Here is an 18042-nt window from a genome sequence, read left to right as displayed (position 1 = left end):
GGCCGCCTTGTTCTACCTGTCATCCTCCAATAGAGGGAGACAATGAGTATGTGAAAAAATCTCCAGGTCCCTGGAAGGTTTCTGATTTAGATATTCTAGTGGATCCTGTGCGGTCATCTTCCACTTCCTGTCTTCAGTCTTCTGACCACAGTGTCTTCCATCAGGCACCTGGCCTCTCTGACACCCTGCACAGTGAGTCTGCTCAGCAGGAATTCTTACTGTTTGCTTGCCAATCGCACCAGATCTTCTCACATTAATCCTTACCTGTGTCTTGCTCTGATGAGGGCTGTAATGAGCCATGTGATTATATATTTTTATATATATATATATATATATATATATATATATATATATATAATTTTTTTTAATATAATTCAGTTAATTTAATTTATTTTTTTAATAAATTTGCACTTGATGCAGAATAATCTTGTATCTGTTAGACGTGCAGTGGAAAAGATTATATAACATACTTAATTTAAGCCAAGCTGAGGAACACAGACTTGAATCAGAGTAATATAATATAATTGTTTGTAGACCTTAGTAAATGCAATTACTTGGTATTAGAGCAGGAGGTAAACATGTGCCTATGCTGCTCTCACCCATACTAACTCCACTTCCATCATCCATTTATAGTCTATTTAGGGGGGACCTATCTTACTGGTATACATATAGTCCTATATGAGGGCAGCATGGTATAGGGCAAGTGAAATTAAATAGATGAGTTTTGTGGGAAAAAATTTAATAGAGGTTTCATTAAATTATTTTCCACAAAACTATATACGGTATATCAATCTGCTCAGCTCCTCCAGCTTTGTAAGGCCCGGTTTACATCTGCGTTCGGGTTTCCGTTCCCCAAGCGGACTTCCCATACAAAAACTTATAACCATAGAAAAGTGGTTACCCATGAAAACACATGGACCCCATAGACTATAATGGGATCCATGTGGTTTCCACTCGGTTTCTGCACAAAACATGTGGAGAGAAAAGTAGCAGTTTTCTCTCCGCATGTTTTGTACGGAAACCACATTGACCCCATTATTGTCTATGGGGTCTGCGTGTTTTCCCAGGTAATCGCTTTTCTGTATGTATAGGTTTCTGTTCAGGGGGTCCCCACGCGGACTTCCCAAACGGAAACCCGAACGCAGATGTTAACTGGGCCTAACATGTTGTCTGCAGGTACAATGTTCACTGTGACAGATTCACCTTAAAGAATATCTGCATTACCTGTTTTATCCGGATACCATCAACTAGTCCCTGCACAGTTGACCAGTGCAGTGTCCCACGCGTGTTCCTGAAATTTTGTGCGTTATTGGGACAGCAGTGCATCTGATATAATTTTAAGGGTCAATTACGTTAAGAAACTATTAAAATATGTCCTTTATTAAACACGGCATCTATTAGTATCTGTGAGTCAGAATTATAATGTAGGCTGAAAATTTACTTTATGGACCATTCATAAAAATTTTAAGGACATTTATGGTCATACCATGGCTTGTACAGTAACAGTTACTGCATAAACTACAGACAAGGCTTCTTTGTTAGGAGATATGATATAGCAGTATGCCAGTTTTAAGAGGGTTGTCCAGGCATACTTAAAGGGGTTGTGCAGGACTTTGAAAACATGGCTGCTTTCTTCTTCTCAGTACATCACGTCATGTCTGTTGGTTACATGGCCATTCTGCAGCTCGGTCCCATTCATTTTAATGGGATGGTGATGTGGCACTGCCATGTGACCATCAGACATGATGTCATTCCTAAGAAGAAGACAGCAGCTATGTTTTCAAAGTGCTGCACAAACCTTTTAACTATTTTAAATAATTGGATCTATACATATTACTCACTGGGGTTTAGATGGTTGCCTTATTGTTCAGCATGCCGTTCTTTCCCTGGATGTCCAGGCATTGATGGTATATCTGGTATGGTATATCATTGATGGTATATGGTATGGTATATCATTGATGGTATATGTATACCAGTAAAATAACCCCTTTTTTAGATATCATCCTGTAGTACTAGGTCCATGGCAGGACTAATGCAGGACCACAAGCCTAGTTAATTTTCCGCATAATGTCTTATGTTGGACTTGCCTTTTATATTGGTTACCCTAGTGTAAGCCTTTGTTCATACCAACATTATTTTCCTTCAGGTTTCTTTAGCATGCTGTTGTAATGTGTATAGTAAAAAGGCTTCAATGTGACTCAACAACATGTAGGTTCATCATACCTATAAAGACAGAAGCCAAGAGGCCAAAGTGGACAGGTCCTCACTTAATAACTTGAGCAATAATGTACTCTAGACAGTCAGCCATATATAAAGCCATAAAGTTATGTGTCTCTTACTTCTGTTCTAGATATCTTTCTTAATTGAAATGAGACTAATTTACTCTTTAATAGGTGTCTTGACCTTCCTTCTGGCTCCCTGGTTTGCTGTCAATTGATGTAAAAACTGGGGCAGTAGGAAGCAGTTTTGTGTGTTCTGTCATTTGGGACACCAACTTTTTATAAGCTGGAGCTGTTGTGCACCGTGTTTTTTTTAGGAGAGGAGAGTACAATGCAAAAACACAAAATTATGATAAATATGGCATTGAAGACTGTCAGGAATGCCCTTCTGACGATGAAGAGCTACGGTACCAGCACTGTTGGCTCTTCACCCGGGGCACAGTTTTGGGCAGGAAACTGAAACCTGCAGAACGGAAGCTGGGACGCAGATGTGAATGAGCCCTGACTAGTTCACACTGAGTTTTTTGGCAGCGGATTTTGACGCGGAACCCGCCTCAAAATCCTCCTGCCAAAACGGCTCCCATTGTCCTAAATGGGAGCTGCTCACTTCTTTTTTCCAATAGCTAGTAGCAGAAAAAAGAAGTGAGATGACGTATCTTGCCGCGGTCTCCGTGGCGCAAGACTCCCTCCCGATTAGGCCCATTCATTTGGACCTAATCCGGAGAAGAATACCACGACTAGATGTAGGTGCACTGCATCGGAATTCTGTCGCGACTAGCCGTGCGGTATGTTCAGATGTGGAATCCATTTTCTGCTGTGTGAACATACCCTTACTGTCTCAGGATACAGAATTGTTTCCAATTATAAATTTTGGCTGGAGAACATCTGTGAAAAATACTTGGCCTACCTACTGTGAGGAAATTGTTGTTACAGATATCTGCACAGTTTTTAAAAAGACTGTCTCCATGACTGCACATATTCACAAGCCCTTTTAGGATATAAGGACATCATTGAGGCCGCCCAAACACTATTCTCTGCTTCCCCATAACTTTCGACCTGAGTCAAAAGCCACTTCAAAGAGTGGACTGTGGGACCTTGTTTTAGTAATCGCCCACTGAATTTATTGGGTACCCTGTATACTACATTACCATATCCAGCAGCTTCTCCTGAATATAAAGTTATAAAGGACCCAGTAGACACTTTGTTAGTATGTTTACATACATATCTGTGAATGTAACTTGTGTATGGCAGATTTTTACACTGCACCAGTGTAACCTGTAGAAAGAGATCACTAATGCTTTCTGTATGACGATAATCACATTGTCACAATAATTTCTTTACCTGTAATTTCTTAGTTTGGCTGATTATAAAATAATATGAATAATCTTTGGACTCCATTAAAACTTCAGGTTTCTTCAGTATTTTCACACTATCTTGATTTTTCAGGTAATGACACAGGCTGGCCCACACTCAAACAAAGCACAATGTCCGTCGTGAAGACGCCTCCACTCAGCACCTCAGACTGGAATGAATCAAATATGGAGCCCGGATTCAAGACTGCACCTATATCCAGCCAGCCCTTACCTTCTGCTGCTGTTGGACCCACTGAAAAGTTGGTGAGTATCTTAACCTTTCATTACTGCTCTTAAAATCATGAATATCCGATAATTCAGGAACCAGTGCTAGATGTCTGACACTGTATGAATATAGGCACTAATCCTAGGATCTCATCTCTTTTTCTCCACTATCATCACATATGTAATAGACCCAAATATGCATATTGAAGGTTGTAGTCGGCCATCCTAATTTTTGGCTAATAGAATTAAATCCAGATACAATGTGTCAGAACAAATATCTTCAGTAATATGATCTCCAGGTTTTCTTTCTCTAAACATACAAGTCTGTGTAATAAATTCTGCGTATTGCCTGGTTTTTCCTTTTTCCCTTATGCACCTGTCAGGTACAGCACCAAGTACTGACTGGGCCATTCAGTCCCTCCATTCTCCAGCCCCACATCGAGACGTGAAAAAGAATTGTAGTTCTGTGATCATGTTATCTTGAGGAGAAAGATTATTAACAAAATTCTTTGCACCTTGTATTACTACTTGCCTCCCCATCCAATCATGGGAAGTCGTTTATTAAATTATTAGAATTAATATATATATATTTTTTTTAGTCTGGTGATGCTGGGAAGCTACCATCTCCAATGCCCGGGTTAAGTAAGTCCCTGCCACACAATTACGGCATGTACCAAGGACCTCTTCCATTGAGTGCCACTAATTCTTTAGAAAGGAGAAAAGATGGCAGTCTGCCAAGACCTGGATCTGGCTCCTCCACCCGCACACGGCCTCTACCACTACCAACAACAAGCAACGTCCACCCTCCAGGATCATCACAGCAAATACAACAAAGAATCTCTGTGCCCCCGAGTCCTACCTACCCACCGTCCTCCTCCCCTATGTTTCCTGGAACAGACGCTCGACCTGACCCTCCTCTAACTGTGGCCATTCGACCTTTCCTGGCTGAGAAAGGATCAAGGCCTCAGTCCCCAAGAAAAGGGCCACAGACAGTGAACTCCAGCTCTATTTATTCTATGTATCTTCAACAATCAACTCCACCAAAGAACTACCAACAAGCTGTATATAACACCCTAAACAAATCCGTCAAAGCAGGTACTAATGGGTCATGTGATACGGGGGTTTCTTTACAAGCCTTCTTTAAGATATCCTTATCTTTGGGATAATTCAGTATGAGAGATATCATAGTGTTGTAAGAATGATCTGACAGATTTTTGCTCCTAGTCTCTAGACATGGTACTAAATTTCCACATCATATATTATACTTCAACCAACATGAGGCATTTGGCTGCACAAGAGCTGTATGGACATTAAAATAAGGCTTGCCAATATATCTACCAGTCATCAGAGAGTTATACCATCTTATTGTGGTTTTTCTTTTTTTTCCATTACAAATGTTGATAGAAATGCAGTACCCAGTAGCGTGACATCCATAAGTGTATGGTTGTGCCTGATATGGCAGTTCCTTCATGTCAATAATGCCTAGCATGGCTGAACTATGTCTGTCCTTTCTCTTCTGCATATTGGCTGGGGTTCCAGGAGTGGGACCCCACCAATAATACACTGGCCTAAGTATAGGTTATCGGTGTAATTTACAGGAAAACCTTTTTAAAAATGACTGTTCTGGTACCTGGACTGTACTCATTGTATTAACAATTCAGTAGCATCTTTTCTTCAAAAGGGTTATACAGCTTTTTAAAGCTGATGTTCTATTTGTAGGATCGGATATCAATTTTAGATAGTCAGGGGTCTGACTGCAAGGACCCTTGAAAATCTGCTGTTTCCCTTTGCCATGCATGAGCTGCAGTGTTAACATGTTGTCCCATGCAAGTCTATGGGTCAGCCCCTGCAGTATTGACTAGTGCAGCTATTAAAGGGATGTAGAGGTGAGCACAGCTGCCCATGGTAGCATGGGGACACTGCTGATCGTGGGGGGCCTTGCAGTCAAACTACTGCTGATCTAAATTTGGATGGATAGAAGATCAGCTTTTAAACTTGGATAACTTCTTTAAAGGAAGTCTGCTACCAGCAAAACCGCTTTTAAACCACTTAGATACTGTTATATGGCTTACTTGTGTCAAAGTGCATCTTACTGCTGAGAAATTCACTTCTTATTCCATATGCAAATGCATTTTTCAGTGTACCTGCTGGAGCACCATCTTCCTTTATGGTTACTACAAATCATTGTCCATCGCCAATGGACAATACAAAAGAAAATGTGTGTTCCAGCAGGTGTGACCCTGCCTCGAGTGCATGGAACAGTCAGTTTGCATATGGATTAAACGTTGAATTTCTCAGTAGGATCGCTGCACATTGAAACATGAAAGTTATGTTCGCTATGTCACTAGTGATCCCTACAACATGGTATAGAAGCTATTATGGTGGTGGTATACTGCTTTTTAAAGCACTTTTGTGGTGTGCCTTGCAGTTTCTCCTGGAAATGTACAAATACACTGTCATCTGGGTGTTAACATATGCCTTGTCACATAGGTGCATCACTACACAGTCTAGCACTGTTGTCACAGATTAGATTGTGTGCGACTCTTTAGACACTGCCCCCATCTGGTAACACCTACTTGTAAAATGTATTCTTACATTTCCATGAGGAATAACAGGAACGATAATTATACATATAGTTATACGAAAAGATGCTACAGAATGTCTTCATTGGGAATAGAATACTAGAATATATATGTCTGGATTTCTGACAGGTCTTTTTTCCTACAGCCTTATTTACAGACATTCTATACAGGGTGGACTGCTGGAAAAGCTGCTGTGAAGTAAGATGTCTTGCAGAGAGTTGTTCATTAGTAATGCATTGTATCCATGTGTTTCAGTGTATGGGAAACCAGTGGTCCAGTCCGGTTCCTCCAACTCTTCGCCTCTTCCTTTTCTACATTCAGGGCCGCCTCCTAATGCTGACAAAGATGGAGAGGCTGTTGCTCCTGCAGCTGAAAATAGTGGTGTAGAAAACATACCACGCCCTCTGAGCCCAACAAAGCTGACCCCGATAGTACATTCTCCTTTGAGATATCAAAGTGATGCAGACTTAGAAGCCCTTAGGAGAAAACTTGCCAACGCTCCGAGACCTCTGAAGAAAAGGAGTTCTATAACTGAGCCTGAAGGTCCCAGCGGACCTAACATACAGAAACTACTCTACCAGCGTTTCAATACTCTAGCAGGGGGAATGGAGACCGCACCTTTCTACCAACAGAGCAACTCACAGGACTTTGGGATATTGGCCGATGTGGACAATGGGAACACTGGCACTAATGGTAACTTAGAAGAGGCAGGTTCACTACAACCAGCCGCTGTACCATCTACCCCTCCTCTACCCCAACCTCCTCCACCACCAGAACCACAGATCTCCGCAGATGATAATGACAATAAGGTTTGTTCACCCATTACAGAAGAACTGATCAGTAGTGAGATTATAAACCAGATCTCAGATTCAACTGAAGACAACAATAATAATAATCCAGTCATAGCACCTTCTGTCGAGAAGACGCCTAGCCCTGTACTTGAAGTAGCATCTCCAGTGAAGGAGGAAGTCCCATCACCACCCAGTGCCCCATCCCAGAATCCTGTAAGTAGACACTTTTATATATGTTGGTTAGAAGTGAAATCATACTATAAGTGGTTAATAGCCTGAAGAGATTGCCCCTAAAACATTTTGTTATTTCTATTTCTGCACACTTCAGACACATCATGTGTAACACAGAGGTGCAGGAAAGGGAGAGTTAAAAGTTAATTTAATCATTACCATGAATTTGGTTGTATCGACATCACGAACACACTGCACACTTAATCTGTAGGATATTTAAATTACTCCAATGCTTCACTTCCATCCTGCTGTTGCAGTAGAAGATGGGGAGAGCTAAATAATAATGGCCTTTTATATTATGGCAAAATATTCCGCAGTTCTTTACAGATCAGGGGTATATGTATGAGCAAAATCAGATATTACAGTAATAAATTAACAGTTCAAACAATAAGAGTAAGGGTCTTGCTTGCAAGACAGATTTAAAAAAAATATATGCTTGCTTTGTTTGCCTGCTATGTGAACTTATTCCTCCTATTGTTTACAAAGCGTTCCTATAACCATGGACCTTATAGGATAAGTGATTTCACTAACTGCTCTCACAGTTATCTACAGCTCTACAGGCAGGACAATCAGTTCAACTAATTGCAATTTGCTGATAAAGCCCAGTCTGTTATCTCTCTATGTAAACACATAGATAACACTGAGTCCTTCTCTACACCCTTGTGTATATTATCTGATCTGCATAAGTATTGTGATAATTCTCAGGCCCATTCAGCAAGAGTGGGGGGGGGGGGGGAGAAATACAGATAACTGGTAATTATTGTCTGGAAAAATAGATGTCCTGGGCTGTCAGATGCAACACATTTCAAATCAACAATTTAGTACAGTGATGGCTGCTTAGACAGGATTCTCCAGAGGCAATAAAAGTACAAGTGCAGAAATGTGAAGGCACACGGGTCAAATGATACATTTAGTACTAGGCAAAGAAACAACAGAAACACTGTAACTACATAGCAGTGTTTTAAAGACTTTTGTAAGGTGACCCCATGCTTATTTTTATAATAGCTATCCTGTGTAGACTGGGGCAGGATACACAGTGTTCTCTTGTTATAATGAAATAGAGAGGACATTATAACACGTGATAGTTCTACTGTACTGCTCTGGGGGACAAGGTATTAAAAATATGACAGATGAGTCAGAAAGGAACAGCTAAATTAGATGAAACTATCTAAATCCTTCTTTTTTGCTCTCTCTTTTATTAGGTCAGGACTCTCCCCCTGACCTAATAAAATGTACAGGAGCTAAAGTCCTATATGATGGACTGAAGGAGCAGAGCTTTGTCTTTTTGCTGCAACTTTCACCCACTGATCATCTCCAAATTTGTGGGGCTGATCAGCCGATGGCCTTGCATCTCAGGCTCTGTGACAGATCAGCCACGGACTCCTCAGCGACATCAAACAGGAATTTTATTTTTTCAGTGTCCTGTTTTGTGACTACCTCCTGTTGAAAAAATTGGGAAGTAGATTCAGGGTGGAATTTGACCCCAATATCTGAGGTGAAATCCCCATCAAAATTGATACCCAAGTCATTCCTGTGAACATACCTTTAATGTGTCTTGTATTATTTAGGAAAATATATAGAGGATAATTGCACTGCCCCTCAGCAGGTAGATATGGTACAGACTTTAGCAGCCCATATGATGCTGTGCTGAGGCATCATGGGATTGATGGCTGAGCAACGAGAAAAATATTCTAAATTCTAAGATTGTGTCAGGTCCGGAACTGAGGATATGAGTGCATTATACATGAAAGAAGTCTGGAGGATGACAGACAGTCAGGTAATGGCTGCAGGGATGAAAAAAAATATATATTTTTTTTCCTGCACTTCCTCCTTAACACTATAGATACAGATAAGGTTGTGTATACAGGCCGCTATCACACCTTTGTCTCTGCGGGAGGTGCTGTACTCTATTTTCCTGGTGGCAGTGTTAGTCTTTTCATCCTTTTTTTCTGTATATTAAAGGGATCCTATCATTCAGAAGCAATTTTTTGTCCCTAACACGTCGGAATAGTCTTAAGAAAGGCTATTTGTCTCCTATCTTTAGATGTCTTCTCCGCCCCGCTGTTCCGTAGAAATCCCAGTTTTCACCGGTATGCAAATGAGTTCTCTCGTAGCACTGGGGGCATCTAGAACGAGGCTGCGAGCCTGCGCCGGAAGAAAACACAGGAAGAGGCCGTTCCTGAAGAAAATGCAGGCGGCGCTGGAGAGTTCTCTTTCAGCATTGGTGACGCCCCCAGTGCTGTTTGAGCGCTGGAGCCCGACCCAGTGCTGTGAGAGAACTCATTTGCATACTGGTGAAAACTGGGATTTCTACGGAACAGCGGCGTGGAGAAGACATCTAAAGGTAGGAGACGAATAGCCTTTCTTAAGGCTATTCCGACGTATTAGGGACAAAAAATTGCTTCTGAATGATAGGATCCCTTTAACTCCTATTCATTACAGTCTGTATAAGATGAAATACACCTCTATATGCTAATGCTGCAGTAATGTGTTCTCCATTACTTTGTTTTCCTAATATAGTGACCATGTTATTTCCACTAGGTGAAACGCACAAATTTGAAGAAACCAAACTCTGAGAGGACTGGACATGGACTCAGAGTGAAGTTTAACCCTTTGGCTCTGCTGCTTGATGCATCTCTAGAAGGAGAATTTGACCTAGTTCAGAGGATTATATATGAGGTACAGGCACTTGTCCTACAACTTAAGAAACCAAAATAATTATAGACATTTCATGACTATTGCTGGATCTGATAGACTTATAAATGGCTACGCACACCCCTGAACAGTGTGTTAAATAGAGTCTGTCACCACAACCCAGCCCCGCAGATAGATGGGTTTGGGTCACCTGAAACAAACCGTGTTTTCCTCATGTAAATCGCTGCCTCTGTTACCAAGATATTGCTATTTTTGTCAATGTGTAAATGAGCTCTTTGGAGTAATGAGGGCATTGCCATTGCTCCAGAGTGGGAAGTGGCAACTACCTTGTTGCTCCAAAGAACTCATTTGCATGTTGACAAAACTAGCAATGTCTGTGCAACGGAGGCAGCGATTCACAAGTGGAAAATACTGTTTGATTCAGGTGACCCATCTATGTATGGGGCTGGGATGACGTTCTGGGATCTTTTTGATAGACTCCCTATAAGTAGATGTAATGCTAATAAGCTGAACGTCACAAACAACAGTAATGGAAAAAAACTCCTGTTCGTCAGAAATTTCTTTCTAAAGATAAAGTTAAAGGTTTGTCACAATTTACAGACTTTAACTTTTTACGCAGGTGGAAGATCCCAGCAAACCCAATGATGAAGGAATCACCCCTTTACATAATGCTGTGTGCGCCGGCCACCACCACATAGTGAAGTTCTTGTTGGACTTTGGTGTCAATGTGAATGCAGCTGACAGTGATGGGTGGTAAGTGCTGTGGAGACAACGTAGTCTTCAGTTTTATTTTGTTTCTCTTAGAGGTGAGCTGATCTTTTCTAAATCTTAATGGCCTAAATCATAGTAAAGGTGGATTACTCTGGGCTAGTGTCACAGAGCGATTGCTTACAGTTTAGTCCATTCCTTGCAGCATTACAGTAGCATCACAAGAATGTGTGACATGGTGGGGCAAACACGGTGGCTCAGTGATTAGCACTGCAGCCTTGCAATGCTGGACTACTGGGTTCGAATCCCACCGGGAACAACATCTGCAAGGAGTTTGCATGTTCTCCCTGTGTTTGCGTGGATTTTCTCCTATTCTACAAAAGACATACTGGTGGGAAAAAAAGTACATTGTGATCCCTATATGGGGCTCACAATCTACATTTATGTGACATGGTGGCTTACTTCAGTGCCAGAAATGTCGCCTAGCCACTCCTGTGTTCTTCATTGTATCCACCAGAAGGAGCTATCTCTCTCTCTTTTTTTTTTTTTTTTTGCGATATCTGTACTAATAACAACAGTTGGGTTCTAGTGTATGCCCTACATATGACCCTGTGGTCTTCTAGTGCTGAGAGCAACCCCTGCCGCTGTTAGTGCTCTAACGTATACAGTGTCATCCTACAGTTACATTTTCCTACAGAGAAACTACGCTCTGTAAAGAAAAGGTAAACTTGCAGGGGTGGTCCAGGGAGTGAAATTTACCTTCCTTCCTCCGGCAGCCTCCCCCAGACCTTCAGGTTGCTCTACCCCTTTCCTCTACTGATTTCACCGGTAATTGAGAGGAGGGAAGGGGCGAAGCATCCTGAGGGTCGGGGGGGGGGGGGGGGGGAGACTGGTTCCAATTATATGTCTACCGGTTATGTGATTCATGGTCAGAACCAGGTACTGTATAAAGGAACCACCAGAGGAAGGAAGGTAAATGTAACTTCCCATTCAACCCCAATAACAAATTACCCCCCTCCACCCCCCCAAAGCAAGAAAATAATATCCAGCTCCCTGGTCCCTCAGCATTTCACCCACAAGCCCTTATTACCTTTCACCATTTCCTAAACTGCTTTTAATACTATAAATACTTTCAGGGCCTTGCAGCAAGAGACCTGGGGCAGTGCAGTATATCGCAGTTTATTATATCACTTGTCCTTTATGGCCATTTTGTTTTTCCTCCTGTTAGGACTCCTCTACACTGTGCAGCCTCATGTAACAGCGTCCACCTCTGCAAGATGTTGGTAGAGTGTGGGGCGGCCATCTTTGCTACCACAATCAGTGATATTGAGACTGCTGCAGACAAATGTGAAGAAATGGAAGAGGGATATATCCAGTGTTCTCAATTCCTTTATGGTAAATTGTATTGATTCTTTTTTTTTATCCTATACATAATGGTTACTGTGTTTTAATCTAAAATATATAAAATATATAACCATGAATCTCTGTGGTGGTGTGATGAGGAATAATGTACAAAATGTAACCTTTAGTGACCTTTCTGTGGATATTAATGATCTATTGGTGTAGATATTATAGAATTAGAATATATATTGCTGGAGCTTACACTTGTGCCAAGAAGTTGACAATTTCCAGTTATCCACAAAAGTCCTATGTGTTAGTGAAGGGTATGCGCAGTTCTGTGTACGGCACAAATGCAGGAGGCTCTGCAGCAGTTTTGGACTTTAACAAAAGGAATAAATTATTAAAATTTACTTAAAGAGGACCTTTCATGTCCTTATGGATGTGCGGTTTTATATACTGCTAGAAAGCAGACAGTGCACCGCTATCTCCCTACTGTCAGAAAGGCAGGCCTTATAACCTAGCATCATCGCTGGGCAATAGAGGATGCCCTCCCTCACAGTACAAGTCTATGGAAGAATACTGTCAGGAGGTGGGGGGCGGGTGTTCCTTACAGCCCAGTGATGAAGATAAACTTTCTGTCTTTCTACTGGTGTGAAAATAATGGCACCGATATCTTCAGCAGTCAGTTGCATGTCGGGAAAGCTGACCGTGTCCTGAATTCAGCACATTGTTGGCTTTCTAGCGGTATATAATACCGCAGATCAATGAGAGCATGAAAGGTCATCTTAACCCCTTCCCGCCGATGGCATTTTTTGATTTTCGTTTTTGACTCCCCTCCTTCTAAACCCCATAACTTTTTTATTTCTCCGCTCCCAGAGCCATATAAGGTCTTAATTTTTGCGGGACAAATTTTTCTTCATGATGCCACCATTATTTATTCTATATAATGTACTGGGAAGCAGGAAAAAAATTCAGAATGGGGTGGATTTGAAGAAAAAATGCATTTCTGCGACTTTCTTACGGGCTTTGGTTTTACGGCGTTCACTGTGCAGCCAAAATGACATGTCCCCTGTATTCTGTGTTTCGGTACGGTTCCAGGGATACCAAATTTATATGGTTTTATTTACATTTTGACCCCTTAAAAAAAATCCAAAACTGTGTTAAAATTTTTTTTTTCTAAGTCGCCATATTCCGACGGCCGTAACTTTTTTATACGTAAGTGTACGGGGATGCATAGGGTGTCTTTTTTTGCGGGGCCGGGTGTACTTTTTAGTTCTACCATTTTTGGGAAATGTTATTGCTTTGATCACTTTTTATTCAAATTTTTATTAGAATCAAAACAGTGAAAAAACGGCGGTTTGGCAGTTTTGACTATTTTTCCCGCTACGGCGTTTACCGAACAGGAAAAATATTTTTATAAATCTGTAGAGCGGGCGATTTCGGACGCGGGGATACCTAATATGTATATGTTTCACAGTTTTTAACTACTTTTATATGTGTTCTAGGGAAAGGGGGGTGATTTGAACTTTTAATACTTTTTATATTTTTTTATATTTTTTTTTTACTTTTTTTTTTTTAATTTTTTTTTGCATTTATTAGACCCCCTAGGGGTGTTGAACCCCAGGGGGTCTGATCACTAATCCAATGTATTACAATGCTAATGCATTGCAAAAAATCATCCTCTCTTTTGCAGGCTGCATAGACCAGCCTGCAAAAGAGACAATTTGCAGACAAGCCTGGGAGCCCGGCTGTCGTGGCAACGTGACGTCGGCCCTGGAGCATGCTCCAGGAGCCGGCGAGCCCGGGCAAAATGGTGCCTCCGGCGCCTTTGACCGCGGTGCCGGAAGGGTTAATGCCTCCGATCGGTCCGGGGACCGATCAGAGGCATTAGAGCCGGTTGTCTACTGCTTAAAGCAGTAGACACCCGGCGGCTATGGCGGCCGCCCGGCTCCCGGGCAGTCGCCATAGTTGCAGACCCGACATGCGCCGTACTATTACGGCGCATGTCGGGAAGGGGTTAAAGGGATCCTATCATTCAGATCAAATTTTTTATCCCTAACACGTAGGAATAGCCTTAAGAAAGGCTATTCGTCTCCTACCTTTAGATGTCTTCTCTGCGCTGCCGTTCCATAGAAATCCTGTTTTTCGGCAGTATGCAAATGAGTTCTCCCACAGCACTGAGGGTGGGCCCCAGCGCTCAAACAGCACCGGGGGCATGCCTAATGCTGTGAGATAACTCTCCAGTGCTGAATGATAGGTTCCCTTTAAGCAAAGAACTCTACAGCTCGGAAACGCATAATTCGGCTTAGTTGCTAAGTGAGTACTACAGGGTTTCTTTATATAAACTATCAAGAAAATAATTTAAAAACAAATTAATTTGTATTGGATAAAAACTTGACTCAAACCTAGGTTATTCTACTACGACACATTCCCTATAAAGAGGTTTTCTGCTGTGGTATAACCCCTTTTTTCTGCTTATAGGTGTTCAGGAGAAGTTGGGTGTCATGAACAAAGGTCTGGTGTACGGCCTATGGGATTATGAAGCACAGAATGCTGATGAACTGTCATTCCGAGAAGGAGATGCCATAACAATCCTAAGGCGCAAAGATGATGTGGAGACGGATTGGTGGTGGGCACGTCTGAATGATAAGGAAGGATATGTGCCTAAGAACCTGTTGGGGGTAAGATTTCTAAATCAAGTTTTTAATAATATACTAGACACATAGCATTATATGGTGATCCTGTATAAAGTGCTCCAGAACCTCTTCATGTTGTGACAAAATCTCCATTTTTGTTTATTTTATTTTTCTCATTTCTTCATTTCCAAGAGCATTTTAATTTTTAATAGACACAGCCATATGAGGGCTTGATTTTTGCAGGACACGTTTTACGATGTTTACTTTTATTTTGTGGATCATTACAATTACAGTGATAAATATCTGTAGCAGTTTTTAATTTCCAAAACAAAAATTGATTTGAATTGCTAGATTTGACTGCCATTTTCTGTGCTGGGTAAGTAAAATAATATTAGTTCTGATCGTTTTGAAACCTTTATTAAACTTTTTTAGTCACCTGTACTGTGCATTGCAAACTTAAAGGGGTTGTCCAGGAATTACAGTTTTCCGGAAGAAGGCTGGGGAAGGTGGACTTCCATTGCAACGAGAGACACCAGGGACAGGGGAATGTTTTTTTTGTTTTTTTTTTACCCACCTCCTTATGGAAAACTGTATTTCCTGGACAACCCCTTTATGTGCATTCTGATGTCAGAGCCAGTGGATTATAACAAAAGTGGGCCTATTGCTGAGTGACAGTGGTGTGAACGAGGCCCCATCCTCTCCCATCTCTACTTTCCACACTAGTTGCATATGAATCCGTAGTGATTGATATGAAGCCTTTTCGCTAAGATATGATGCAGCAGTTTGGGGGGGTTGTATTTTGTAGAAATGCTTAAGATAAAATGCTCTTGGTGTACAAGAAGTTGGTTTGAACCCAAAGGTGTAAATCATGATTTTTTTTTTTTCCCTCCCCCTCCTCTGTCATGTGTTTTGCAGCTGTACCCTCGTATAAAGCCCAGGCAGAGAACTCTAGCGTGAGTTGTATAGAACCCATCCCATGTTCACACTGGAATCAGCAGATCACGTGCTGGAAACATTTCATCAAGACACAGCTGCAGTCATATTCCGAGGACAACATTTCACATTCAGTACATCTTGCTTTTAATAATGGATAGAGGTTAAAGTAACTTGTCCTGAGATGTATTATACACCCTCCCCCCAATGGTTGTAGTACGAGCCATATGATCGGAAACTACGCAATGATGCCATAGGACGTCTGCAGGAGCCATGTCACCAAGCTCTAGTGCAGATTAGCTGTTCTTCGGTACCACAGAGATGTCTCCGGTGTAAATAAGAAGTTTAATTTCACGCGTTTCGCTCCTTCAGCCTGCTTTTTGCCAATGTTTTAGTGCCTGTGCATATAGTACCAGATGGACCCCTTTCATCTCATCGCGTAATGGGCACTACACTTCAGGCGGTTCACCATATTCACTCGCCTTTTGATCTTCATTACAGGTCGGGGTCCTTTTATTTGCCAATCGAGAGTGCCCCAAAAAACTTTGTTTTTTCACTTTTAAACACTGAAAAGGATGACTAAAAAGAGGGATTTGTATGTAGATGAATGACTGCAGCAGAGTGGAAAAGAGGGCAAGGGAAAGAGTGAAGAAAAGGTTGGGGGTTTAAAACCCTAATGTTTTATAGAAGATGTAAGGGAAGTGTATGGTAAGGAGGGGCTTGGGCCACCATGTTTTTTATGTTAGTGATGGGAACTGTAAGTTGGGGAAGGGGCAAAACACTATGTGCACTTTGATCTATTTCTGCATCTACAGAAACACCACTAGTCCTAGTACATTGAATGCCTGTCTGTATACACTGTTAATGTACATTAGCTGGCAGGTGATATAGTTTCACTACTTCTAGGCACCATCTTTTTATAATTGAGTGTTATTCCTTAGTGCCCAGATCATTGGATATTTCATTGCTCTGGGTGAGGGGTTAATTTTCAGTTCAACCAGTGGGGCAGAGAAGGACCCTATTAGATGCTTCACTGAATTGGGAAAACTCACTGTTACAGTATAACCCCCCACTCCCTCCCATGTTATATTTGATGCAGGATTTAGACACTGAAGGTGAAATGATGTCAAAGGGGAATGTATAAGGTTAGAAAGACATGTCATCTTATTTCTAGAAACAGAACCACACCTGTCCATGGGATGTATTGCCGCTCGAATACAGCTGCAATACCAAAGATAACCCATAGACTGGAGTGGTACTATTATGAAAAGTAAGAAGCCATGTTTTTCTATTGCTGACAATTCCTTTTAAAGAAGAGGTTGGCTATTTGTGAATGTAGCTGCTACAAGTAACTACAAGTTTCAGCATAGCTGGGATATTTAGGGTAACAGCTGGAGTGCCAAAGAATAGACCCAAGGGTGAATGTCCATGTTACGTTGACACTTTGGAGGCAGACAAGTGACAGATATATCCACATTGGTATTATTAGCACCTTTTTCTGCCATCATTGAAGCTTTAATGGATACAAATGTCAGGACATGGCCCTTAAATCAGTAGTTTCCTACATGTGGGTATCCAATTGTTGTCACTGCCACCGCCAGCATGCTCTAACAGTTGCAGATTGCCAGGGCATGCTAGGAGATGTAGTTTGGCAACAACTGGCAACGCACTGGTTGACTACCATGATCTTAAACTGTGACAGGTAGTAGTTTTAGGAGAGATTGCTGTGTGTGACGATTGCAATGTGAGAGTGAATTGGAGGTTTCTGCAATAAGCTATACACTGTATTGTGAAGTATATATATATAAAATAAATTTCACTGGAACTCACTGTACATGCTTTAATACCAGAAGTATTTTCTTTAAGTTTTAGGCTGTGTTAGTCTTCTCCTTGAGGCGTACAAGGCACAGCCCTAACAGATATGTGTCATTTCTATCATCTTTTCACATAATGCTGTGCTCAATATGCTCTTCAAGATGTTTGCATTCAGTGTATATATTGTGGTGATGGTGGAAAAAAAGTACAAGGTTATTTGTTTAAATTTATTTGCTACTACTGAAGTTTGTTTCTGAAAAGATCTAGACTTTAGATTTCAGAAAGAAAACCTGATGTAAATTATCAATAAAATGCTAAAGCATGTTCAAATATTCTATGGCTGCTTTCTGATTATTTGGAAAGGTGGTGGGGGCAATAATCTGCTGAGAACTGCCACATCTGTTCATACCACATGTGCCTTGCAAAACGAGATCTAAGCATTGCTTCTAGGGAGAACGTGGTGCCTTAAAGGAATGGTCACTAGGATGAGAACTGAAATGTTAGCCTATACGCAGATCATGCTGTTTTTATTTAGTTTCTGCACCCCAACCCAA

General features: G+C 41.3%; 2 protein-coding genes across 6 annotated transcripts in view; one reads left to right on the top strand and one right to left on the bottom strand.

Annotated features, from left to right (window-relative positions):
* Positions 1-17818, top strand: part of PPP1R13B (protein phosphatase 1 regulatory subunit 13B) — a 74918-nt gene extending 57100 nt beyond the window's left edge. For 3 of the 5 annotated variants that reach the window (XM_075282643.1, XM_075282646.1, XM_075282647.1), the window contains 9 exons: positions 34-192; positions 3666-3835; positions 4396-4891; positions 6634-7382; positions 9942-10079; positions 10675-10808; positions 11992-12158; positions 14586-14785; positions 15656-17818. In XM_075282643.1, coding sequence (XP_075138744.1) covers positions 34-192; positions 3666-3835; positions 4396-4891; positions 6634-7382; positions 9942-10079; positions 10675-10808; positions 11992-12158; positions 14586-14785; positions 15656-15697 — 2255 coding nt within the window. In that variant the 3' untranslated portion in view covers positions 15698-17818. The remainder of the gene's footprint in view (positions 1-33; positions 193-3665; positions 3836-4395; positions 4892-6633; positions 7383-9941; positions 10080-10674; positions 10809-11991; positions 12159-14585; positions 14786-15655) is intronic. The other 2 variants (XM_075282644.1, XM_075282645.1) reach the window with 2 other exon arrangements.
* KLC1 (kinesin light chain 1) overlaps positions 1-18042 on the bottom strand; it is a 186044-nt gene that overhangs the window by 56663 nt on the left and 111339 nt on the right. The window lies entirely within an intron of this gene.

This window comes from Leptodactylus fuscus, chromosome 7 (assembly GCF_031893055.1).
Source record: "Leptodactylus fuscus isolate aLepFus1 chromosome 7, aLepFus1.hap2, whole genome shotgun sequence".
Taxonomy (NCBI): Eukaryota; Metazoa; Chordata; class Amphibia; order Anura; family Leptodactylidae; genus Leptodactylus; species Leptodactylus fuscus.
The sequence above is the reverse complement of the archived record's forward strand: the minus strand, read 5'-3'. Positions and strand labels throughout refer to the sequence as shown.